The 25,399-nt window shown below is 43.9% G+C and overlaps 1 protein-coding gene across 1 annotated transcript in view; it reads left to right on the top strand.

Moving 5' to 3' along the window:
• The window catches only part of ATP5PF (ATP synthase peripheral stalk subunit F6), a 29,633-nt gene extending 5,640 nt beyond the window's left edge, over positions 1–23,993 (top strand). Inside the window, exons 2-4 of the mRNA XM_078658367.1 lie at positions 7,256–7,444; positions 14,071–14,195; positions 23,855–23,993. Coding sequence (XP_078514493.1) covers positions 7,275–7,444; positions 14,071–14,195; positions 23,855–23,883 — 324 coding nt within the window. The 5' untranslated portion in view covers positions 7,256–7,274 and the 3' untranslated portion in view covers positions 23,884–23,993. The remainder of the gene's footprint in view (positions 1–7,255; positions 7,445–14,070; positions 14,196–23,854) is intronic.
• Positions 23,994–25,399: the final 1,406 nt, after the last annotated feature.

Genomic DNA, 25,399 nt, shown 5'->3' with positions numbered 1-25,399 from the left:
TTTACTGATATAGTGTGCAAAAGATAATCTGTGGATATTGTTTCCGAAAATATTTATCATTTGCACAATCAAGTAAAGTGTTCTGATATGGTTTTATCCTCGAACAATCCTTGTTTTCATCACTCTTCAGAACTCCAAAAATGTGGTTTTCTAATTGCTGATATATTTTGAAATATTTGTACAGTTCACTAGACGGTATTTAAATGTGTTAGAAAAAAATGACATGCTACAGCCTTTCCTTTCAAACTGCCTGTATCCCAGCCCGATTGTCAGACTGCTCACTTTACAAAATCATCTAACTTTGCAGTCAGAGAAAGAAAAGCAAATACCAGTCTCCACGATAAAATAAGCCGCAATTTGTAAGAAGACATAACCTGACATCTGACCTATGTCCTTGAATGCATAGGAAATGCGCCAAGATAATATCCTTTAAAGGCATCTTTATTGCTCATGCACTTTTTGAATGAGCAGAACACCTGTTCTTTGCCAGCCCAAACTCTCTAGCCAGAATGGGCCAGTAATCCTTAAAAATAGATTTCCTTGTTACAAAAAAGTGTGTGTGAATAGAATTTCTTTGGCCCATTTGTACCTCTCTATCAGAAAAGAGAACCAGCCTTGGAGTGTTTGTACCTGCAGGTGACCCATCTACAATGCTTAGGGCCAAAGCTTTTGAGTCTCTTCTAGACAAGGCCATTGCACACTCAGGCATTTTCTGCTTGACATTTACTAGTAGCAGGATGTTTTTCTTAGTTCTTTTTCACGTTGTCACCTACTTGTAGGATCCGTTTGGTGGGGTTGCTACAACTCCTAACCATGATAAACCTAGATTGATGGGGTCGACTTGTGCAGACATAAAAGGAAATAGCCCAGAGGCCAGGACCCCCTGTGACAGCTTGATATCCACATTGAGGAGTGACATCGGCCTATACAATGAGCAGAGGGAACGGTTCTTTAACGTTGAAGCCTGTAACAAAGATTTTGTGATTTCCACTGAATCTACAAATGAGTTGAACTATTGGGTCAGGAGTCGGGCAAGATTGAGGGAAAATGTTTATCAGAAGAGTGGCATACAGTTACCCAGTCCAGGGGATATGTTAACTTGAAACCTGACGGTTGGTGAAATCGCCTCTTCTGTTTTGATAGGGAGTTTTGTGACCTCCACGTGTTTGAGAAAGTTTTATAATTTATTTCTAAGCAAAGTATTTCCTGATTACATGCAATGATACTTTTCCTGCTGTAGGAACAGTTTCATAGAAGTCCCTGTGCTCTGGTGAGATACCTGCGGTATTAGTTATGTTAACCTCCTTCCGGTTCCTCATTGCTATCAACCTCTCCTTAACTATTTTAACTCTGAGTTTACATGTAAGCATCTTGGTTCATTTATTCTCGGTCTTGCTGCCTAAGATCTGGAATGAATTGCCTGAGGCTCTTCGCAAAGACGGAAACCTGCTCCGCTTTAGGAAAGCCCTAAAGACTATCCTATTCAGAGCAGCGTTGAGCCCAGTATAGTTTCTACTCGTTCTCCTGTTGCTGACTAGGTTGTTGTGTTTTGCGGTCAAAAGCGCCCTGAGACCTGCCGGTGATTTGGCGCTATACAAACTGACATTAACAATAACAATTCTCTTTTATATAATACTGTGTCCGGTTCGGAGTAATGCCTAATGGGCCAGATATACAACTCTGTTTTGCATGCCCAAATGGGTTTGCAACCTGTTTGCGCATGCAAAATGTGAAAGGGCTATGTACATTTCTTATATAGCGAGTCGCAATTTATTTGCGACACGCCATTTAGGATTTGCGAGTCGCTATTAGGAAGGGGCGTTACCATCCTAATAGCGACCGCAACCCCATGTATGAATGTTTTGCAATTGCGGTTGCAAAACACTCGCAAATTACCACCCTCTTCAAGAAGGTGGTAATGCAGTCGCAATTTGGAAGGGGTCCCCATGAAACCCCTTCCACTTTGTGATTTCTCTAAACATATTTGTAAGGGCAGGCGGTGGTCCCAGGGACCACACTACCTGCCCTTAAAAAATGAAACAAAGCGTTTAATTTTTTATTTTTTAAATGTCCCCTGTTTTCCGTTAAGGAAAATGGGCTGCATTAAAAAAACTGCTTTATTTAAAAGCAGTCCCAGACATGGTGGTCTCCTGATCCCAGCAGGCCACCATCCTTGGGAGTGCCTGTCATTCCCAATGGGCTCGCAAATTACGAGAGGCTCATTAATATTCATGAGCCTCGCAATTTGCGACCCCATTGGGAATCTCAAACAGTGTCTGAGACACTGTTGTACATTGTATTTAGTGCCTCGCAATTTGTGACCCGAAATTTGTCGCGAATTACGGGGCGCTAAATCCAATGGTCGTACATCTGGCCCAATATGCTCTGTCCATGACCAGCATTTTGAGTTCTGGTCTGCTTAGTTTAAGCATACAACAAACCTTGGGGGAAGCGGCAGTCCCTTTGTCTATGGTTTCTAATTCTCTTACCTTAGGTTCAAGGTCTCTTTCCTTTTTATTTTTTTCTTTATTCGCGCCGGCTGATATTACTAGTATGGCTTCTCTAGTGACTGCCTTAAAAGATTTCCCAAAGTTTTCTAAACCTAATATTGCTCCTACTACTTATGGTCCGGTATTTTTCTCTCTTATTATGTTCTTGTTGGATAATGACTTCTCTCAGTCGCCAGTGAGTTATCGTGCTTGGACCACTAGGGAAGCGCAATTCTCGGACCACTAGGGAGACACTGAGTAACGGGCATGCAAATATTGTCTGACAGCACCATTGTTTCCATCTATGAGTCATGATTTTACTAGCATTTATGGGTGGGGATCTTAAATAGTTTAGTCTCAGTTAGGTGTGATATGAGACTGACAAAAGTGTGTAGTCATTGGGGGTTGTGCCTTCCATGTGTCTCAAGCCCACTCCATTTATTTTCCTGTTCTTAATACCTCTGGTTAAAGGGAAATCTAGTGACAGGGCGAAATGCACAACGTTTCTGCAGGATAATGAGGGACAAATCCTGATGTAGTGTCAGCCTGTGTCCTTCAAAGATTATAGTTCCCTTTACTCTGGCAGCCTTAATCATTTCTTCTTTTAGCTTGAAGTCCTGGGCCTGTTTGAGCATGTCTATGGTTGTGCTACCTTTTGGATGTTGAGTTGCAAAATCTTGAGTACTTTCTGCTAACATCCTGCCCCAGTAGTTTTGGAGTATTTACTTGAAGAGTCGTATCACAAAGCATTCGATATTGTTCACTTATGCCTCTGATGTCGTCACTCTGATTTTTACATTTAGCTTTTTGAACGATTCTCCAAATCCTTTATACGTCCCTGGAGGTCTCTATTTATATCCCTAACCATCAGCAGTTGTTGGCGTATTGACTCTGACTCTTCCCCTCTTGCGTCACTTGAGGCTTCCTGTGAGGAAATCCTGATACCGAGGTATGTGAGGTCTATTGTCAGTTCACTGCATAGAGAGGAAGTATCACATTTCAGGCTGCAGAATAACTCTTCCATAAACACAGTGATGACAAGTGTGACTTTCTGAGAGCTGCTTGCTGTCTGGTACAGGTGAGGTGCCTTCTTGCCCCCGGGTGTGAGGGATCACTTTTACTGGTTGTCAATCTTATCAGCATGACACTGATGTGGTCTCTCTTTTTTTTTTTTTTTTTTTTTTTTTTTGCATTTCCTTGATGCCGTTGTTGCACAGTGCAAGTGCCTTCAGGTCCTACAGCAGGGTGCACAGTATCATTGATGCCGTCCCAGTCTGCATCTGAGGAGGGTCTTGTCTCTCCAGGCTGGTATACTTAATTCTTTGTCAGAGTACAGCAGAATTGCTAGTTGTTTGTAACCACATCCGGCCCATATGCTGTTAAGTTCACCTCAGGTCAGACACGGCTAATAGTCTGCAAACTAGAGTGCCATCAACATGTCCAAAATGTTCAGTTAGGGTCAAAACAAAGGCCTAGGGAGGGGGTGCTCACTTTGTGAATCGTGCTCTTTCCCCTCAGGTCTTCCCTCCTTGTGGGTATCACATAGGGAGTGAGGGGTGAACCCAAACCAAACACCAACAGGCTGTTGGGTGCAGCACCATCTGCCCTAAGGCCTGCCCACCATTGCAGACCGCCCCCCTGGACTGGCACGCATCACTTTGGATATGAGTCCCATGAGTGTATCCCAAAATCTCACCCCAGCTGTCTAAGAACCTGCATTGTCTCTGGTGGCTACAACCGTCAAGTCGTAGGTGATATATTGAAAGTGCTGTGTGCACGGAGCCTGCTAGTCAAAGTTTCTTCTGATGAAACTCTGTGTCTGTTCACCCGTCTCACTCTCCACTGGTTCGACTTGGGCTTCAGAGCCACCTAGCTGAGAAGAAAAGTGTGTGGTCTCGCTGTGAGTGCTTGCTTTGAAGGGGGGGGGAGTGGATGTTGGAGGAATGAGAACGTCCTACATTTCTGCCATCTTCTCTCTGCTCCTTATATAGTATTGGGTAATTTTAAACCTGTAATAGGAGCCTTACACTTGAGGGAATAATGAATATAAGCAGATTTTTTTGTTTGTTTGCAAGTTAGTGTTTATTGTTCATACTGATGCCTAATAAACGTGCGTCAGTTGCTCTTCATGGCGGTGAGACAACCAGTCACCCCTTCTTCAGAGCTGGCTTTAATCTTTGCTCCACAGCCTTGCACACAGGAGTTTACAGATAAGTTGTGACGCCACTTTCTTGTATGTGTACATTTTACAGCGACTGCAATTGAATTTATGAGATAACTGGGTTAGGTGTACTTCTCTAACCACAGTAGAATTTCCCCCTTCCCTTGCTGCAAGACTGCGTTATGCAGTATTAGTGGTTTAGAGGGTCCAGTACTTTTCTCACCGAACCTTGCTTAAAAAAACTTTGAAAGTGATTGTAAGGCTTGCTGGTGCTTGCTTTTTGCTATATTGCGGGGAAAAAGTACAGTAGGTCATTCTATTTAACAGAAAAAAAGTACTTATTTCTAAGGGCTAGTTGATTACTTACGTTATAGGATGATAGAATGACGGCAGTGGTTAACAAGACAGAACAGTCAGCACATCTGTTGTAGTTTGCACAAGAGTATACCAAAATGTATTTAAGTGTGCTCAATGTCGACACTGTGCCACTTCGTCAATACACATCAAATTATACAAATGCGATGACCGAGCACAACACCAATAGTAACTACTGACTAAAAAAAGTCAGTAATGTATTTAATTACAGAGGTGCAACATAGAAAGAATCAATCCATACGACAAGAGCATCAAGAAGCTAAATAATATATCGCAGTGTTGACTGTATTTGCAGTATGTAGACAGCCAACACGTGTTTCGTCGTAGAACGACTTTCTCAAGGCTTAAAAAGTTGTGTTAGAATATCATGGAGTCCAACAAAGTAAAGTTCCCGAACAATGTTCACCAAGAAACATCCGGATAAATGTGTGTACATATGCACAGAAGCCTCCACAAAGTGTCGGTGAACCGAAAGTTCACAAGACCGTCCATATCTTATAAAGGGTACCATGGAAGTCTTAATAGGATCTGTATTGGTCCGTGGACTCCTCCGACCTATGGTGAGTCTTTACGCTGGCAAGTGAGTGAAGAAGTCCCCGTTTTGATAGACGGTTAAGGGACCCGCGTCTAAGGCTCCCGTATTAATTCTCCATCTCGTCCCGACATCAGCAGAATACGCAGTCCGTCTCCCGTGGTGAACAGCAAGAACAGCCGTGCACGCTTGGCAATATTTTTGTAATATTTTTCCACACCTAGTCAGTGCGTGAGAAAACGGTGTGAAGAACAAGATAATGTGGTGGGATACTGCAACGGAAGCAATTCTCCATGAAGAATGCTGGTGCAAGTGGAAGAAAACTGCCAAATGGGAAGGAATATTTACATTTGAAATTAATTAGCAATCTGAAACGTCTGTCGCATAGTTTGCCATTATGCATTGTACACAAAGTGGATTAGGGCATGGAGCTTACAGAATTAAAAAGTAGTGCTTGGCACAATAGAACTTCAGTTTTTCAGACATTTATTTTGCGTACAATGCTCCATGTCTGTGAGGCAGTGCATAAACTGCTGACCATTCTTAAGATTATCAGGTATTTCAGCATCTAACTTAAAACATCTGATATACAATGTGGTGATTTTTGACAATTATATTCTACTTACATTTCAATAGTTAATTATCTAAGGATATCTGCGTTCTTAGACTGAGGTAAAAACTTTGAAAGAAGCTAGCAGTCAGGGCTTTCAAACGCCAATTTAAATTCCAGCATCAATTAACAGTTTCTACCAGTGAGGCAACATTTTAGCGAAATGAACTTGCTTCCAGTCTTGACTTATGTCTTTTTAAATACCTATTTAGAAATGATCTCTGATAAGACTTGATATACGTGCTGCCTTCCAAACTCACTGATAATCTGCCGACCAGCTTCTCTGACAAAATCACTGTATTGTGTGATAGCACCCCCTCCGAAGAATGACTAGTGCTTCATTATGGCCCTGTGTTCTTTGCTACTTGTTCTGAGTTCCCAGTAGTCTCATGAGTCCATCCCCATGACTAGAGTTGCTGAGCAATCGGTCTCCTCACAGCAGCAACAACATGTGATTTAAACAAACGATTGTCCTTTTGCAACATTTCAAACAACAGTTTCAATTCGCAGTTAGCTTGGGGAAAAAGTTAAACATTTGCTTACTTAGATTTATTTCTGCGCCTAGAGCAAATGTTCTCAAGAATTGAAGTACTCCATGAACATAGCAATCTTTGTTTTTTAAACGGTACGCATGCAAAATGTACACCTACAAAATGCCCACCAGATGGGAATTTCTGTAGCACAATTACTTTTTGTTTTCGTGCCTCAGCAAAATATTCTTTGTCTTTCCGTACACCCCATTAACTATTGGAGAGTGTCCCTCCCCTTTTCAACCTGCTGAACCCTCTTAGTTTGACAAGAGTAAATTGCCAATCCATTCCAGGGTGGGAATCAAACAACAAGCAGTAAGTAAGTGCACTCCTACACTGGGCAACGTGCTGCAGATGTCTGTGAAAGAAACTGGCTGTTCATTGACTTGAAAACCTTGGATTTTGAATCTTCCCAGACCTATGATTCTACATAGACTGAGGATAGATTCAAAGCAGTTGAACACGTTTGTGATAAAAATGTGTCCGTTGGGTAATGATTAATTGACTCTTTTCTTGTTAAATTTAACCCACTAACAAATGTAATGTTTTAATTTCTAGTTGAGACAAACATCACATCATGCTTCTCCAGGGTTTGTTCCGTTTGTCCTCTGTCTTCCGGTCATCGCTCTCTCTCCAGCTTCGAAGGAACATTGGGCTCTCGGCCATTGTATTCAACAAAGCAAAGGAGCTTGATCCAGTCCAGAAGCTTTTTCTCGATAAAATCCGGGAATACAACACAAAGAGCAAGTAAGTGAGAGAGCATCTATTACCAATTTAGCGTTGAAATCGATGAAAGGTAAGGAAAATATTTTCATACAAAATGTGAACAGTTATTCCTACAGCCCTGCTATACTTGCTGTTCTCTAGAGGGACATCTGAAGTACTTTAATGACCACGCCAGCGCACTGACAGATACATTTGTATATTTTTTTTATTTTAGAGGTTTTATATAGCGCTGGCTGGACCCAGAGGTATCAGAGCGCTTTACAATTGTAACAGAAAGGTGTTTAAATACAGGTACAGTGTGTATAAGTACAGAAAGTTGATTAAAAAATAAGCAGTCCACATAGGATAAAGGTTACACTAGATGAAAAAGTAAAAAAAAACAATTGCTAAACACAAGAAGATATACAATATAGAGGTCGCATTTTGGAGGGAAGGTTCGATAAAATATACCTAGGAGCAAGAAGGACAAAAAAATGTGAAAGAAAAACTGAAGCTCATAAGGTGTAGTAAGAAACGGGAGGTAAAGGAGAGGCAAGGAGGGGAGGGAAGGAGATAAGATTGAAGGGGAAGGGAAGGAGAGGGGGGCAGGAGGGGGTTCACTAGCCGTAGGCGGAGCAGCTGGGTGGGGGGATGCTGAGGAAGGCGAGGCCACTCGGGAGGTAATTAGAAGCCCCCGTATTTATTAAAGAGAAGAAGTTTGAGTACTTTTTTGAAGCTGGGGTAGGACGGGTTACAACGGAGGTCTGGTGGGAGGGCATTCCAAATAAGAGGGGCATTGCCTGAAAAGGAGCGTGACTGAGTGGAATTCTTTTTCTGAAGGGGGGATAAGTAGGAGGGTGTTGGAGCTTCTCAGGGATCGCGTGCAGCCTGCTTTGGTCAATTTGATAGCAAGGTATGTCGGTGTGTTTTGGTGGAGGATTTTGTGCGTAATGCAGGCGGTTTTATAAGTGGATCTGCCTTCAATGGGGAGCCATTTGAGGGTTTTGAGGGCGGGAGAGATGTGGTCAAATCGTTTGCAGTCTGTGATAAGCCTGGCCGCGAGGTTGAGCACTGATTTTAGAGGTGCTAGGTGTGTTTTGGGAATTCTGGTGAGGATGGCATTGCCGTAATCAATGCGCGATAGAACAAGAGATTGAACTGCTAGTTTAAAATCATCAATTGGGATGAAGGGCTTAATTCTCTTAAGGTTACGGAGGATAAAGAGGGCTCCTTTGGCAGAGTTTTTGATGTGTACGTTGAGAGATAGGCGGTTGTCAAGGGAGATGCCCAAGGATTTGACTGAGGTGGCAAGGGACAAGGGGCAGTTGAGGGCATTAAGGTCTGTGATCCAATTTTGAATGAGGAGCTGGTTGTTTTTTGGGGAGAAAAGAATAATTTCACTTTTTTAAGGGTTAAGTTTGAGGTGGTTCGAGTGGAACCAGGCTTGAATTTTGATGAGGGTGTTGTTGAGGTGGAGGATGTCAGCATGGGTTTTTATCTTATGGTAGAGTTGAGTATCGTCAGCGTAAAGATGGTAGTTCATCCCAGCTTGTTTGAGAATGGGGGTGAGGGGTTCCATAAAGAGGTTAAAGAGAGAGGGAGAGAGTATGGATCCTTGCGGAACACCTAGAGAAATGGGGGAGGGGTTCGATAAGCAGTTTTGGATTTTAATTTGTTGAGCACGGTGTTGCAGGTATGTGACAAACCAATTATGAGTCATACCATTAAGGCCGAATCGTTCTGACTTTGAGTAGAACAGAATGGTTAACGGTATCGAACGCTGCAGAGAGATCGAGGAGGATCAATAGGCTAGATTCGCCATTGTCGAGGGAGTGGTGAATGTCATCTACAATGTTAAGCACCCTGGGCAGCTCAATTGGCATTTGCATCCCTGAGGTATTGTGGTATTGTAAAAGGTGCTGGAGATGCTTGTGTGGTCGCTTCTGTAATATCGATCACATCAGCAATCATTTTGCTGAGCCAAAATTGCAAGAGGGTTATAACTCATTTCTATGGAGCATTTTATTAATTCCAGGTATCGTGCAGTAGTTCATGGAAAAGACAGGTTACTCACTATTATCATTAGTGGGCACTTCGGTTTACCAGGGTTTCAGGTAAACTGTTCACAGTATCATAGTGGGTTGGCGGGCGTATTCTAACTTGTCTCGTGCAAAATGCAGGGAGTAGTCCTTGAGCTCCTAGTCTCGTGAGCCACTCCCCCTGCTGCCCAGCTCCCCCTGAATGTGACACGTGTCTGCCCTCGAGGCCAGCTGTTCAGTCCCACTGCCGAGCGACTGCTGTCTGTCTAGGCAATTTAATTGGATTATTGGTAACTTTAATTTGTGGTAGCCTTTATTCAGTTTTGGTAATTGTTGGTTGGTTTCTCGTTTTCCCTCTCCCAGCATTTTCCTGCTCCCCGTCTCCCTGGCAGTCCCTTCCACCTCCTGCGGCTACTTCTGGAGAACGCTGCGCAGCTGTACCACCGGCGCACAAAATGTAAATGTAAATGTGGGATACTTGTAAAGCGCACTGTTACTCTACCCGAGTGTCCTGGTGCTGTAGACCGCTGGGGAACCCGTCCTGGTTTTTTCCCTGTGAGATGGTCCCTTTCTGGGTATTTCCAGGGTGAAACCAGGCATCCCCGGCGTCTGTGGGGGGCCGTTGTAGAGATGAGGCAAGCTGAATGCCCCGAGTTACCGAGTGTGTTCCCTGGTTAGAGTAGGCACTGAGGCGAGAATTATCGAGTCCGTTAACCCTGGTCCAAGACCCTGCCGCGTCTGGAATTAAACCCTGGTCCCGGGCCGTTCTCTGCTTACAGGTCTGCCGCCTCTAACCAGTGAGCCACACCTCTCCACAAAAGGGACGCCCTTGTGCGCTTTGACTGCGCCCAGCACCACTTGCTCTTCCACCCCACAGAGCTACACCGCCACAGACCTCTGCGTCTTGGACCCCAAACTCACCAACAATCTCTGCTGCCGCACATCCCCACAAACCACATAATGACCGTTCTCCTGCCGACACTGCCTCCTCGCCTTTTAGCACCTCAGCAAACTCGCCACAACCGATACATCGACCAAGACCCTCACGACTACACTAAACACAGATGGGAAAAGCACCATCAGAGGTACTCTTGTCTACTGACCACCAGGACCACGCCCTGGCGTCTACAACACCATCCTGGAAATAATCGCCCGCTCGCAATCCACTCAGAGCACTACCTCTTCCTAAGAGATCTCAGCTTCCTCCTCAATGACCCCAGCTATGCTAACTCCACCAACCTCCTGGAAAGGATGCACATCTGACTCGTGCAGCTCGTCACCAACCCCACCCACATCACAGGATGCGCGCTTGACCCATCTTCAGCTTTCACCTCCAATGACAGTCCGGTACATCCACACCACTTGCCTGATCTGATCACAACAGCGTACACTTCACCATCTCGGGGCCCAACTACCTTGGCCCCCTCAGATCCACGCGAAGAGAAGGTATCAGAAGACCAGTGAAATGAGATGCTCAGCTCCCAACTCCCAGATTCTACACACAACCCTAAACAAGCAGCAAAGAACTTCACCTAGTGGATCAAAAAATGCACCAACGCCATAACCCCTGCCAAGACAGCCAAGGTCAAAGAACAAAGCAAAAGAGCAAGTTGGTTCCCCGAGGATCTGCACTCCACCAGAAGCAACTTCCAACAACATGAAAGGAGGTGGCAATCGGCAAAAAAACAGAAGACCGCCAGTACCACCGTCTCCTGAAAGAAACCAAGAATGAGCTAGCAGACTGTATCGAAGCCAGCACAAACCACAGCAAACAACTCTTTGCCATTGTGAAGGAGTTCACCAATCCCACAGCCACCAAGAATTGCATCTCTCCCTCTGAGGAATTGTGCAACTACCTTGCGGACTTCTTCCATGACAAGATCACGGCCATCTACGAAAACTTTGAATGCCAACTCTCTGCAGACGGCGTCACCCAGCGGACACCCATGAACACAAACCCCGAACACCTTCTCACCCACTTGGACCTCCTGACCACGCAAGGCACTTTCTCCATCATTAACTCAGTGCACTCTAGAGCACCCTCGGGGACCATGCCCCCACTAAGTCTTCAACCTCGGAAACGAGGCAATCGGCAATGAGCTCAGAAAGGTCCTGAACACCTCCATCACTGCTGCCTCCTTCCCAGAGGACTGGAAACACGCTGAAGTGAGACCCCTCCTGAAAAAAACCCTCTGTTGACCAATCAACCAGCAACTCACCCAACACATAGACCACCTCCTGGACCCCTCCCAGTATGGAGTTCGAGCTAACGACAGCACCAAGACAGCCCTGATCGCACTCACCGACGACATCAGAGCCCTCCTCGACCGTAGGGAAACAGCAGCCCTCATCTTCCCTGGACCTGTCCACCACATTTGACAGTCTCCCACCCTCTCCTGATCAACCGACTCCTCAATAGCAGGATTCAAGGAAATGCCATCAACTGGTTCCCTCATACCTTACTGGCAAAACTCAAAGTATCCGCCTCCCGCCATTCACTTCTGAGCCCAAGAAGACCATCTGCAGAGTCCCCCAAGGATAGTCTCTCAGCCCCACCCTCTTCAACACCTACATGAACCACCTGGCCAACACCGTCTGATCACACGGACTCAACATCATCTCCTTTGCAGATGACACTCCACTCATCCTCTCACTGTCGGAAGATCCCCCCACCACAAAAACTAACTTCCACAGATGCATGATGAACGTCGCAGACTGGAGGAAGGACAACTGTCTCAAACTCAGTTCGGAAAAAAATAGTCCTCATCTCTGGGAACGACACCTCGCTATGGAATGACTTGTGGTGGCCCGCGGAGCTCAGCACACCACATGTCCCAACAGACCACACAGGCAACCTCTGCATCATCCTAGACCACAACCTATCCATGAAGATACAAGTGAACGTTGTCTCCTCTGCCTGCTTTCACACCTGTAGCATGCGCAAGATCTTCAGGTCGCTTCCGGTAAACACCAGAAGGACCTACACGCAGGCCCTCTTCACCAGCAGATGGACTACGGAAACACGCTCTATGTAGGAATCGCTGCACACCTCCTGAAGAGACTCCATACAATACAGAACTCAGCGGCAAGATTCATACTCTACCTTCCCCAGAAGGACCCACATCACACCCAATCTGGCTCCCGATTCAGAAAAGATACAAGTTCAAGATGCTGACCCATGCCTACAAGGCCCTGCACAACGAATGACCAGCATACATCAAGAAACGCCTGACCTTCCCCCAACCGACCAGACACCTCTGATTCGTCTCCCTCGCAAACATGCCACGTATCCTTTGAGCCAACAGCGGAGGAAGCTCTTTCTCGCATCTGGCAGCCACGGCTTGGAGCAACCTCCCCCTGTACCTCAGGACAGCACTGTCACTCCAACTATTCAGAAGAGAACTTAAGACCTGGCCTGGATGTTTGAATGATCCAAACCCCATTACACAGCATACAGCTCCAGCGCCTCAAGACCATCTCTGGTTATTCGTTGCTCTCTATAAATGTCTGATTGATTGATGGAGGGGGCCTGGGCACCAAATGTCACCCACTTAAATATTTTGCTGCAGGGTCCCTCAACTTCAGGGACTCGTATCCTGTTGATATCTATTCATGGTCAAGTAATTACATGTTAGGGGGCACAGATATGGCATCGGGCTCCCTTTGGACTTGCTAATTGGCAATGGGGATCTCTTTGGTGTTCAAGCCCACCCTTGAGGCATAATATCTCCCGGACTGCGAAGGTTACTAGCACAAAGTCTAGAGGTCCATACTCACAGGTTCTATGCAAGCACACACCCCACTTTCACCCTTTAAAGATAAAGTTAAAGATGTCTCGACTTCCTCTGGAGATCTTACTGAAGAGGTCTAAGCTTCCAAAAGTGGTTTCACAGTGCAACCTTGTCATTTCAGTAGTTCTGGAAGCATCCTATAAGTTCCTTGACTTATATGGTTTTTAGTCGATTCCGTCCATCTGTCTGCAAGGTGTGCATAACTTCATAGAGAGCTTGCTTCATTGAGTCATCCTCCACAGGGTTCAGCTAATTGGGTCTTGTAGACCTCTTCCTGTGCCGAGGCCAAATTCTGTCTTTAGGCTGGGCACTTAAAGTCCCTGTCCTTCGTGTCGCAGTGCAGTGTGCTTCCAGTTCCAATGCTTTTTGCCATTCCTTGGAGAAATATGGCCACTGCCTGGCTCTATTCATATTAGGTTTCTCTGAGCTATTCCACAATGACTATTGGAAGAAATCCACAAATTGTAGGAAGCTTGTAGGGAGAGTATTTAATCTACTTTAGTAGCACTGGCGGGCCAGAGCCAGTCAAAGCTTCCTTCAAGTTTTTTAAGTCTACTAATGTAATCATCGGGCAAAGAGCTTGTTGCAACAATCATGCCGGAAGGCAACATGATTTTGTGCATACTGGAAGTATACATATTCTGTGTCAGTGCTGAACCAGTTTGTGTGTGGATAGCATATGTGTTCTACTTTACAAAAACTTGAAAGGTTGACTTCCTTGCAGTTAGAATTGTAAGCAAATACCTAAATGCTTATTGTCAAAATTCATATCATATGATCACACTAGCTGATGCATTCTGCGTAACCAAGTGCATTTTTTCCTGCTTTCTCCATCTAGGCAAGTTGGAGGGCCTGTGGATGCAGGTCCTGAATACCAGAAAGAGTTAACTGAAGATATAGCCAAACTTCAGCGATTGTATGGAGGAGGAGATCTTGAGAAGTTTCCAGAATTTAAATTTGAGGGTAAGTTGAAATTACTTTTTCGTCATAACTAGTAAGGCAAATTCATTGCAGCAAAATTGCAAGGGGAATACTTTTGAAAATATTGGATTATTTTTTTTCCTTTTATTTATGGTATTCTAAGGAGGTTTTCTGTTGCATTCGTTTCTGAATTTCTGGGCAGACTTTTCTTATCTTTGACAGTTTAGTTTATAATTAGGGACTTTGATTGCCATTTGCCCCAACTTTAAAATGTGATTGTTAGTTTAGACCGGGCTATATTATGCAAAGACATTCACGCTGGATGCATTTTATTTATTTTCAGAGTGCTCTGCTGGTGCTTCACTTGATGCAGAAGTCACTTTCGCTGGGGCTCTTTAGGTGTGCTGTCTATCCCAATTTAAGGAGCCTTGTGGCTGATGTGATGGGGTCAGGTTATGCATCTGACATTTTTGAGAAACTATGACGTTGAACTTTACTTTGGATTGAAGCTTTATGTGCAGAGAGCTCTGTATCTGGCAATAATGAGACCCCCAAAGAAGGTTTTTTACTGGTGGTTTGCTATCCACCGCATACATCTGGTCCCTATCCTCTTCAATGGGGAAATACTTGTAATAGAAGAACATGATTCAAATAGGAAATCTGTTTCCCAACACCTTTTTATCCCACAGAAAAGCAGTCAGTTGAATTTCTGGCAGCAACTCCTATGTTAAATGTTTTATCTGACTGGCACAATGTGGCGTCTCAACAGTAAGTGCAAGAGGTCTATTTGTCATTTCATGTCTTCTACTTGATCAGATACACACTTGTATTTCACTGTGCCGTATTCAAGTAATAAAACGTCATTAAAACGTATTGTCCATTCCAAGAGTTATTGAAATTAGTTAAGTGGTGTGCAGCTAGTTTGTTCCCTCATCGATGAAAGCCTAACTGACGTAAAATTAAGGTTTGTGTCTGAAATCTACAATAGAAAGACCTTGTTTATCCACCATTAGTATAAATAAGTGATGAAACACACAATTAGTTTTAACCCCAGCAGATGATATAATTGCAAGAATACATGGCTGCTCAAGGAGAACTTGCACAATGGACCTTGGAGAACCTTGTGGCAGAATTTCCTTCTGCTGGTAAAACCGTGGTTGCAGTATATCCATATGAGAGTTCCTGTTCAGAGACTATACTTAAAAAACGAGTGTTACATACTCGTCCTTACCCAGAAATTCACTCTTATACCTTAAATGTAACCTCCAAGTTCAAACATCACTGCTGTAACAACTGTGTGGGTTGAGCTGGAATATTTAGATCAGTACACCCAAGCCAAAGTTTTGGATGGCACGACAAAAAACAAGTCTCAAGGAAATTGGTTGACTACTGTCCCAATGTCATGACTGAAAATACTCTTTGGGGAGTTTTATACACAAAAATGAAATAAATAACTGCCCTCTATATAGATCTTGTCACCAATACAAACACTATTTAAGTGGCAATTAAAGCAGCACGGGTCAAGTTAGATAAGTCACCTGGCTGGTTTTTAGGGATGGAACAAACACACAAGCAATGAGAACCAGCTGGCATCACATGAGCAGTGCATTCATTTTTTTTGTTATATCTGTTTTATTGGTTTTTGGTAAACATTTACATGAGTTGTTATTGCATCAATGCTGTAGCTTGTAGCAACAGTAGATATTATACGTCACTGGACATCAGCATATGTGAATACGACAAAGGTGCTACAGTATTGATTTTCATCGTAATGGTTTATTTAACACATGGTTGTTTACAGTATCGATTTGTCCATAACCAGTATATCTGGCGTTTGCTCATTGTATGGAGTATATTATGTTTAAGAGCCAATTCGGTGCAGATAGGTTGGTGAAGCCGATAACGTGGCAGTAATTGTGTATATAGGGTAGTAAACTTGGAGTAGGGTTGGATCGGTCACGCAAGTTTGAGTACATGCATAGCTGTATGTGTGCCTCTGAGGGCGCCCCCTTAGCAGTACCTTTGTCATATGGCTATGAAGCGCAAGTGCATTGGGGAGGTATCGTTTAGCTGCTGGCACATGATCGGTTGCGAAAGTGTAGTCAATGGGTGTGGGTCGCGTGCGCGGTGGTGGTTGTGGAGACCAGATGCCTGCAGTGGCTGGGTTGGGAGGCCTGTGGATTATTTATTTATGTATTTATTTATTTAGAGCGTTTTATATAGCGCGAACGTGACCCTTGGGTATCAGAGCGCTTCACAGATACATATACATGAGGTAGATTTGAGATACAATTCGCATAACATTACCATATAGTGAATGAGGTAGGTAAGTATAGAGCTATATAGTAAACGTATCACACTGATATGAGGTAGGTTAGGTACACGTCTAAAAGGGTATATATCCTGGAATATGTACAATGGTTTGCTAAAATTAAGCTAGTATTACCATCGGGATTACACATTTCTATATAATTTCTGTCTGCGTCTATCTCCCAGGTTATCATATACGTTATAGCTTACGATATTGTATGCTGTATTCCTGTACAAATAGTTCTGACTTGTCTTTATCTGTGCAATCTTCCTCAGTTTCTGGGAGGCTGTAGCGCCACTAGATTGTTCCCCGTTTAACTAGAGACTTTCTCTTTCCCCCATTCGATGTTCCGTTTTGGCACCTCTAAGACGCGGTGGCGGTGAAGTCCGTTCTTGTCTGTGTAAGGAACTTACTCATTAGGAAGATCTTAGCTTCCTTTTTGAATGTTGTCGTGTTTGTAATTTTACTGATATTCAGAGGGAGTGAGTTCCATATTCTGGGGGCTGCCCGAGAGAAAGCTCTGTCGTATGTTTTCTTCTTCCGAAAGATGGGTGGCCTCAGCAGCAGCTCCTTGGCACTCCTGGCTGGTCTGCTTCCTCCAGAAAGCTCAATCTTCTGGGCCAGGTATCTTGGTGTTTTGTAGTGGAGTGCTTTGTGGGTGATACATGCCATTTTAAATTGGATTCTAGCTTCATATGGTAGCCAGTTTAACGCTTTTAGGTGTGGTGAAATATGGTCGAATTTCCTCGATCCGGTAATGAGCGTTGCTGCTGCATTGAGGCATGCTTTTAGTGGAAATTTTGGGTAGACCCGCTAAGGTTGTACATCCGTATTCAATCCTTGAGATAACTAATGATTGTATTGCCATTTTGAGATCTGCCGACTAGATGAATGGTTTCACTTTCCTTAAGTAGTTCACGTGAAAGCGGGCATTTTTTGCCATTGATTTGATGTAGGCTTTCATGTCTAGATTCTTATCCAATGTGATTCCTAATGATTTGGCTGAGTCCACTAGCGTAGGGGTGCAGTTTAGTCATGTGATCAATTTGGTCCATTCCATCGCCTCTGTGTGGTTCTTTGGTGGTGAGATTAATAGGAATTCAGTTTTTTGTGCATTTAGCTTCAGGTGATTACTGGTTAACCAGCGTATTGTCTCTTTTAAAGCCTCATTGATTAACTTGATGTCCTCCATAGATGCGACCTTAATGTAAATCTGCGTGTCGTCCACGTACATGTGATGGGATATGTTTGCGTCTTGGAGGATTTCTGTCAGAGGTTCGACGTATAAGTTAAAAAGTGAAGGAGATAGTGTAGATCCTTGAGGGACTCCGATCGAGTTCGGACAAGATTGGGATAGTGTCTGGTTGACCAAGAATCTTTGAGATCTGTTCTGAAGGAAGGATTCAAACCATTTCAGCACAATTCCCGACATTCCCATCCTCTTGTGTAGTCTGTCTGGTATTTGTTCATGATTTACAGTGTCAAATGCAGATGACAGGTCAAGAAGGACTAGTAAACATGTTCTATTGAGATCTAGGTCCTGTATTGCGTCATCGACGATATGTAGGATCGCTGTTTCCGTGCTGTGGGCTGTTCTGAATCCCGATTGGCAGTCGTCCAATAGCATGTAATTAGTGATGTGTTGGCTTAGTTGGTTTTGTACACATTTCTCGATTAGTTTGGCCAGTAACGGAATATTGGTAACTGGGCGAAAGTTATTAGGATCTGCTGGGTCTGCTGTTGGTTTCTTGATTATCGGTACAACTTGGCCTGTTTTTAAGCATTCTGGAAGGATCCCTTGTGATAGCGAGGCATTTATTATTTTTGTCCATATTGGGATGATGATGTGGTTGATGTTTTGTAGACATTTGGTGGGGAGTGGATCATTATAGTGGTTATTCGGTTTGATATCCGCTAGTGTTTTGGCGATGGTATTCTGATCATATAACTTGAAGGTATCCCAATGCGCTTTGTTTTTTGCTTCCTCAGGGTCGGTTGTCAGAGTGGTATTGTACAGTCTGTGTGGTTGGTTGTGCAGGTTGTCCGCTGCCATCTTGAGCTCTGTTTCCAAAGTGTTGGCCTTGTCGGTGAAGAAATTAGAGAAGTCTTCACAGCTCAGCTGAGTTTTAGTGGTTTCTTGGGCCGATTTTGCCGATTTGTTGGATTGTTGCTTTAATATCTCAATTAGTTTCCGTGGCCTGTTTTTGACGTTATCCAATTCTGATCGAATATATTCTTTTTTGGACTTGAGGATCTTTTTGTTGTACTCATTTCTGATTTTTCTTAGTGATTTCAGCTCTGGTGTTGCAGGGTGTTGTCTCCATTTTCTTTCGGCCATTCTTAGTTTCCGTTTATCATCATTCAGTGTACTATTAAACCAAGGGTTTTTGTCCTTTTCCGAGACTCTTTTTAGCTTTAGTGGCATAGTGGTGTTAACTATATTTGTTACTGTCGTAGTGTAGTGGTCAGTTAGGTCATTCACATTCCGCAAGTTGTTCGGTGGATTCAGTTCTTTCTCACAATTTTCTACTAACCGTTCAATATTCGAGTCTTTAATGTCCCGGGTCCACTTTTTGAAATTAATAGGCTGCATGATCTTTTCCCTTTTCAGTGTTGGTATTAGGAAGTTTATGGCATGGTGATCCGACCAGTCGCACGGCATAACTGAGTGGATCACTATGTTCTTGTTTCTTGATAATATCCAGTCTAGCGTTCCTCCTTTTGAGTGTGTTGGCTGTGTGCAGTCTTGGGTAAGGTTTAGCTCAGTCAAGAAGTCTTTAAGAGCGTTGATCAGTTTGTCCTTCCTGTCGTCCCAGTGTAAGTTGAAATCACCCAGGAAAATGTCGTTAGAGTGAGTGTTAGAGTTATCCGTGATAATCAACTGGTCTATAAAAATAGCATTATTTCCTGGAGGATGGTATATGGCATGCAGGTTGCATCTTTTATTGTCTGTTGATCGTACATTAAGACCTAGGTATTCATAGGATTCCAGAGGATCGGATTGTATTTGGTTGATTTCTATGTCTGATCGGTGGATGCAGGCTATCCCACCTCCTATCTTTTTTGGTCTATCCAGTCTTACTATGTTATAATGAGGGGGCACTAACCGATCTATGCATGGAGATGATGATTCCGAAAGCCATGTTTCTGTTAGGATCGCTAGATCAATTTCCTGGTTAATAAGTGCAGCGATGTCTGACGCATGTGTTACTGCGGACCTACAGTTGAGCAATAGACATTTCAGAGGCTTTCTTGCGTTACTAGGGTCCCGTTCAAGCAGGTTCGTGGATAGCTGGACTTGATGTAAGTTGTTGAGGTCTGGTTCCCTTACCTTTTGTCTGGATGTTCTATTAGCATCAATCGGAACTGTTCTAATTACCTCCCCTCTACTGTGTTCTGTGGGCTTGTATACCTGTAGTAAGGACAGGGTTTCTACTTCTGTTATGTACCTAACTAAGAGTCCTGTCTGGTCGATTGTGCCTATCTGTTAATGGCATGGCCATCTCATTCCTTTTCTTGAGCGACTCCTGCATTAATTCTTGGATGTGCTCAACTTTGGAGTGTGTGCCTACAGTGATTTCCAGGGTCTTTTCCATTGTTTTCAGTGTGTTTAGGATGTCCTTTGACATGTTGTCAATTTGTGTCTGTATTCCTTTAATGTCTCTCTGGGTCTGAGACCCTGTATTAGGCGTGTTCATCCTCTCGGTTCGGTGTTCACAGTTTGTGTTCCCATGTGTAAGATCTGTTCCTTTTCTCAGATTCCTTTCCTTTGTGCCCTTAGTTCTGTTGTCCGTGCCTCCACTATGTGAGAAGTGCGATGCACTAACTCTGTTGTGTGAACTTTCTGTCAGTTTTGGGTGACGAACATTTTGTGTGTTCCTATCTGACCTTTGTGTTGTACATTGGGAGTTTGCTGGATGGTTGGCGTTTTCCTGCAGTGTTGCCAGGATCGCATCCCAATTTGCAGCTATAGGTGTTTCCTGAGGCCCACCAGTTTCTCTCGCCTGATTGTTGTACCCTCTGCTCTGGCCCACGCAATGGTGGAACACCTCCAAGTCTGTACCTGTGGGGGATCCGATGCCTTCCATCTCTTCGTAATTAGCCGCTTGGCAGTGGCTATGCCCAGGTCTAGGAACCGGGAGGTGACCTTAGTGTTGTGTGTACTACCGAAAACGTGCAGTAGCTATGTTTGCCACTCAAAGGTAACTCTCTCCGTACAGGCTTGAAGTGTGTCTGCCACTCCCCTCCAGTACGTACTAAGATTGGGGCAGCCCGAGAGCATGTACACTAGGTCTGCATCAAGGGCTGCACATCGGGGGCAGGCAGAGTCCGCTCAATGGAAATATCTGTTAATATTAGCCGGTGTTAATTACGCACGTTGTGTAATAAATTATTGTATTTGTCTGAGTCTTGTATTTCGTGGGATACGGGTCGGGCTGGACAGTATCTGTGGCCAGGTTTTATCTGAGAGTTGGCACCCTAAGTCATGTTCCCACTTGTATCTGAGGGGGTCTAGGCTAATTGCTGCGTGGTGACGCAGTGAAGCGGCGAACCAACGTTTCAGGTGCCTGCCTCGTCCCATAACCTGAAGATATTGGATGGTGAGGTGCATTTGTAGTTCAGTGCCTAGATTTCCACATTTCTCTGTAAGGGTGGCCACCAGTGAGCAATGTAGGAGAAATTGTCCGGCGAGCAGTTCCTCGTCTGCTACTAGAGTCACATATGGAATCAGTGAGCCCTCGTGATAGAGATCCCCTAGGGTCGTAACCCAGCCTCGTGCCAATGGTGCAAATCAGTGGCTGTGCATGCCGTCGGACCCCTGGGGGTGCCCTCCAGCGGGAGAGCATGGGCATAGGGTGTGACATGCCGTGTTAGGTAGAGGCTCAGCCGGTAGCACCTGCAAGCCACGTTCAAATATAAAGACTCCGGGGGACGTGTGCGTGCTCCAGGGTGGAAGAGCATAAGGATCTGCAGCATAGTGTATGGCGGTCAAGTGGATGCCGTGTCACTGCGCTGTCGATCTGCAAACCATCTGGCGACCCATTGGAGCTGAGCTGCGAGGTAGTAGTGCTCAAAGCAAGGGGCCGCAAGACCCCCCTGATCTGTGGGTAAATATAACTTCCTGATCGCTACCCTGTCTCTGCTGGGACCCCAAATGAAATCTCTAGTTGTCCGTTCTAGCTGGGCAAAGGAGGAGGCTGGTACATAACTAGGCAGGTTGGCAACGTAGTACAGGAGCTGTGGTAAGGCCACCATTTTCATCAGTGCTACTCTGCCCGTGACTGTCAGGGGGAGTGTGCTCTAGAACCGCATCTGAGAGTAAATGGCTGTTAAGGCCCTGCCTCGGTTGCCGTCAAAGAGGTCTTGCGGTTGCCGATAAACTCATATGCCTAAATAACGAAACGTGTCTGGGCTCCGTTGTACTCTGTCTCCGTTTGGCACAAATCCTGGATCTGAAACTCCTGCTCCAAAGGCATATAACTTGGATTTATCGGCATTAACTTTGATACCCGATCTAGCTGCAAACTCTCCCAGAACACGGGCCAGGTCCCCCGGGATCCGACTGACATCCCTGCAATATGAGCAGTGTATTCATGGCTGAATTCCAGCTGTGCAATGCTGAAAGTATATTGAGATTGAAAAGTAAAAAAGGAGAGGTACAATGGTCAAGGCACTGTTTCGTCCACCGTAGAAGTGGGATAAGTTGGTTACAGAAAGTTGATGAAACTGCACGATATGGTGTAATGGGCCCTATCAATCAGGGTTTCACTAATCCACCAGATAAACAATCCATAGATAAAGAAAGAAGTATTCTGTAGCTACTATTAAGGACTTGGAATGCAAACATTAGGTTTTGAGAGCCGCTCTACAGTACTTTCACTGTAAGAGCTAGACAGTAATAATTTTCCTTCACCTCAGTCCCATGACTCTGGTGAGTAAAACAAGTTTCTTTGAAACTTGGAAAGTGAGGAAGTAACTCCTGAACAGGGGTATCCAGAGACTTCATAGAAGTACCATGGAAAGCTAAAAGTGATGTACCAGAAAAATACTATCATATTTTGCTTTTTTGTTCTGTAACAAAAGAAAAGACTGCTTTAGTATTCCTAAGTCGAACCTGAGAAATACGACCCATGTTGACACCAATTGCGGCTGCCACAAACAAAGGGTGGTGGTGCATCTGGAGGGAATGTGTGGGGGTTGGACAGGGGTTTTGCACAGGGGGTTAATAATAAAAAAAAAAAAAGAACTTACCTTAAGCTGCCGGCCGGCACCCTCATCGAACCTCCATGTTTTTCCTGGTCCCAGCAGACACTGGGACACGCTCCCTGTGCAATCCCCGCGCTGCTCTCATGCTATGAGAGCAGCACGGGGATTGGCCTGCTCAGGTTAAAAGATGCTCCACTCAGGACAGGGAGTCTGGTCTATTTTAAGTGTGCGTGTGTGTTTAGTGGGCCTGAGACAACTGGCCAAACATAAATGCCACATAGAAGTGCACATAGCACTCCTCCTCCCCCTCCTGTTGCCGAGCCCGCCCCTTCCTACACGAGCTGGCTCAGAGCCGGCAAATGAAAAATAAAACAATGATAGGGCATAGTTTTATTTTTCACCTGCCGGCTCTGAGCTAGTGGGGAAACGCTCCTCCGCCAATGCGGAGGAGACACCCCTGGTTGACACTCTTTTCAATTCTCTTTGCTGGAAGTCATGCAGAACATAAGAATTTTCCATTGCAGTGGAACCTCACCAGGACTCCAGATAAATCAATATTGTTACTCTAGTTACTTCCCACTGACTGTCTTGTGGAATTAAAGATGGAAATTAAGCCCCTGTTTACAAGGAGAGCTGATCGAATGGGAAGATCAGCGAGGGCCCAGTCCTTGTGGCGTACACAACAAATGGCTGAGAAGAGTTTCTCATTCAATTGAATAAGTACTCCACTTTCCAGAGGTCCCTCCCAAGTAATACAGTATTCCACAACCATCCCCAGAAACGTAATAAAGCATTACAAATGTTTGATCAAGAATTAACTTGCCCTGAGGAACCACGGTTGGAATCCATTTGGGTAGAAAAAACAATTTTTCTAGTCGAATGAGTCACGTAAAAGGTAAAATAAAAAATGTGATTGAATGTGATCTAAATGTGAGATGGAGGACTTCTTTGCAGGAACTAGCATGTATGTACTTGCCACAGCTCCGTGTGGTGCAACCAAGTGTACTTTACTCATTGCTGTTTCAATAGTGCTGGTGGAAGAAATAAACGTCTGATGTATTTTTGCATCACTCTTGTATGGTCAGGTCATACACCTGTTTAAGATTTTGAAGTAATTTAGCAACTCTTCTTTAAATTCTAATGCAGCATTCTGATGAGCTTGTTTGCTGTTTTTCCATCACAGAACCGAAGTTTGAAGACCAACAGAAGTAGTTCTTTGCAAAATCACCAACGGAAGCGGCACCATCAGTCTAGAATTGTTTTCTCCCTCGAATCTGTTCAGTTGTAAATAAAGCATTTTGGTTCATTACCATACTATGACATTTTCTGTTCTGCTGTTATTTTGTATTGCTATGATTTGAAGCTTCTAAAATTCTCAATCTGCCACTAGAATGCATTGCAGTCACCTTTTCACTTTCTTTATGAATTTAACTGCATCAAACACCATGTAGAGCAAATATCTGTAGTCGCCAATAAGCCGCTCCTAAATAAGTGCATAAAAAGAATCCTTTGTAACTTATCAGCTGCATTTTATTTAACTTCATACATTTATAACTCAAGACACAGTGAAAACAAGGTATTACAAAACACCACCACTGGGTTAATATTGAGGCCATTAGCATGTCCTAGCATTGAGGTCAATGTTGGCATCCATTAACCCCTTGCATGCGTCAGACGTCCGACGTCACAGTGGGCGTGTGCGGAGGACAGCCGGGGGCCGTCTGAACCCCGCCCACTCATTATTTCGCCAGCGATTCCACCGCGGTCAAGGGGTTACACAGTAAGACGTCTAATTTGGGATGTGTGTAATAAAGCAATGTAAGGCAGAATAGTTTGATTTACCCCCAACTCTAAGACCGAATTTCAGGTGCTGTTCGTCGGTATTGATAAGCAGTATAGGATTGTCTAAACCTGTTAATTACATTAACAACTGTCCCTTCAATCTGACTAACAAATTAAGGAATAGTATTTCTTGTGTGTTAGTGAACTGAATCCCTAAAAAGCTGTTTAAGTTAAACAATTTGTTGAATGTACGCAGGTTATTATTGGGCACCACAACATTATGTTCCCGTATTTTATCCAGGGCCCACAAGATTACTATATTGGACTTTACGTCTTAAATTGTTCAACATGTTTGCAGATAAATAGGGGGTGTAGAGAACGAAAAGGGCTATTGACCTTGGAGCAACACTGACTTGATACTAAATAAAAAACAACTTTGTTATATATTAGAGTACTACGGCTGTGCATCAATTCTAGGTAAGAACAAACCGCATCAAGGCTAAACCCCCTTATGACTGCAGTACTGGTTGGTTGGTTAATAACTTTATTCGATCTTAATTGATAAGGTCATAAAAGTATACAGATCATACATTATTCAAAGTATATAAAAAAGATACATCACAAGCAGTATAATTAAAACATCACAAAGATGTACGAACAAAGAACTATTTAAAATAGTAACACTATTCATTGAATTATGCAGCCTAACTTATCAGTAGCTCATAAAGTGTATAGTGCTTAAAGTGCTAACAATGCCCTTTGTAAACAATACCATTAAATTGATAAAATACATAAAATGGCGAACATATGAATTAAAAAAACATTTTGGATACTTATCAAATTAGACTCCTCCCAATCAGTTATTATAAAATGTTAATTAATGCTTTTTTAAGCAGTCCAATGCCTCACTAACCTCCTTTTTTTATAGATCCGAACATAAATACGA

Source organism: Lissotriton helveticus, chromosome 8, assembly GCF_964261635.1.
Source record: "Lissotriton helveticus chromosome 8, aLisHel1.1, whole genome shotgun sequence".
NCBI lineage: Eukaryota > Metazoa > Chordata > Amphibia > Caudata > Salamandridae > Lissotriton > Lissotriton helveticus.
The sequence above is the reverse complement of the archived record's forward strand: the minus strand, read 5'-3'. Positions and strand labels throughout refer to the sequence as shown.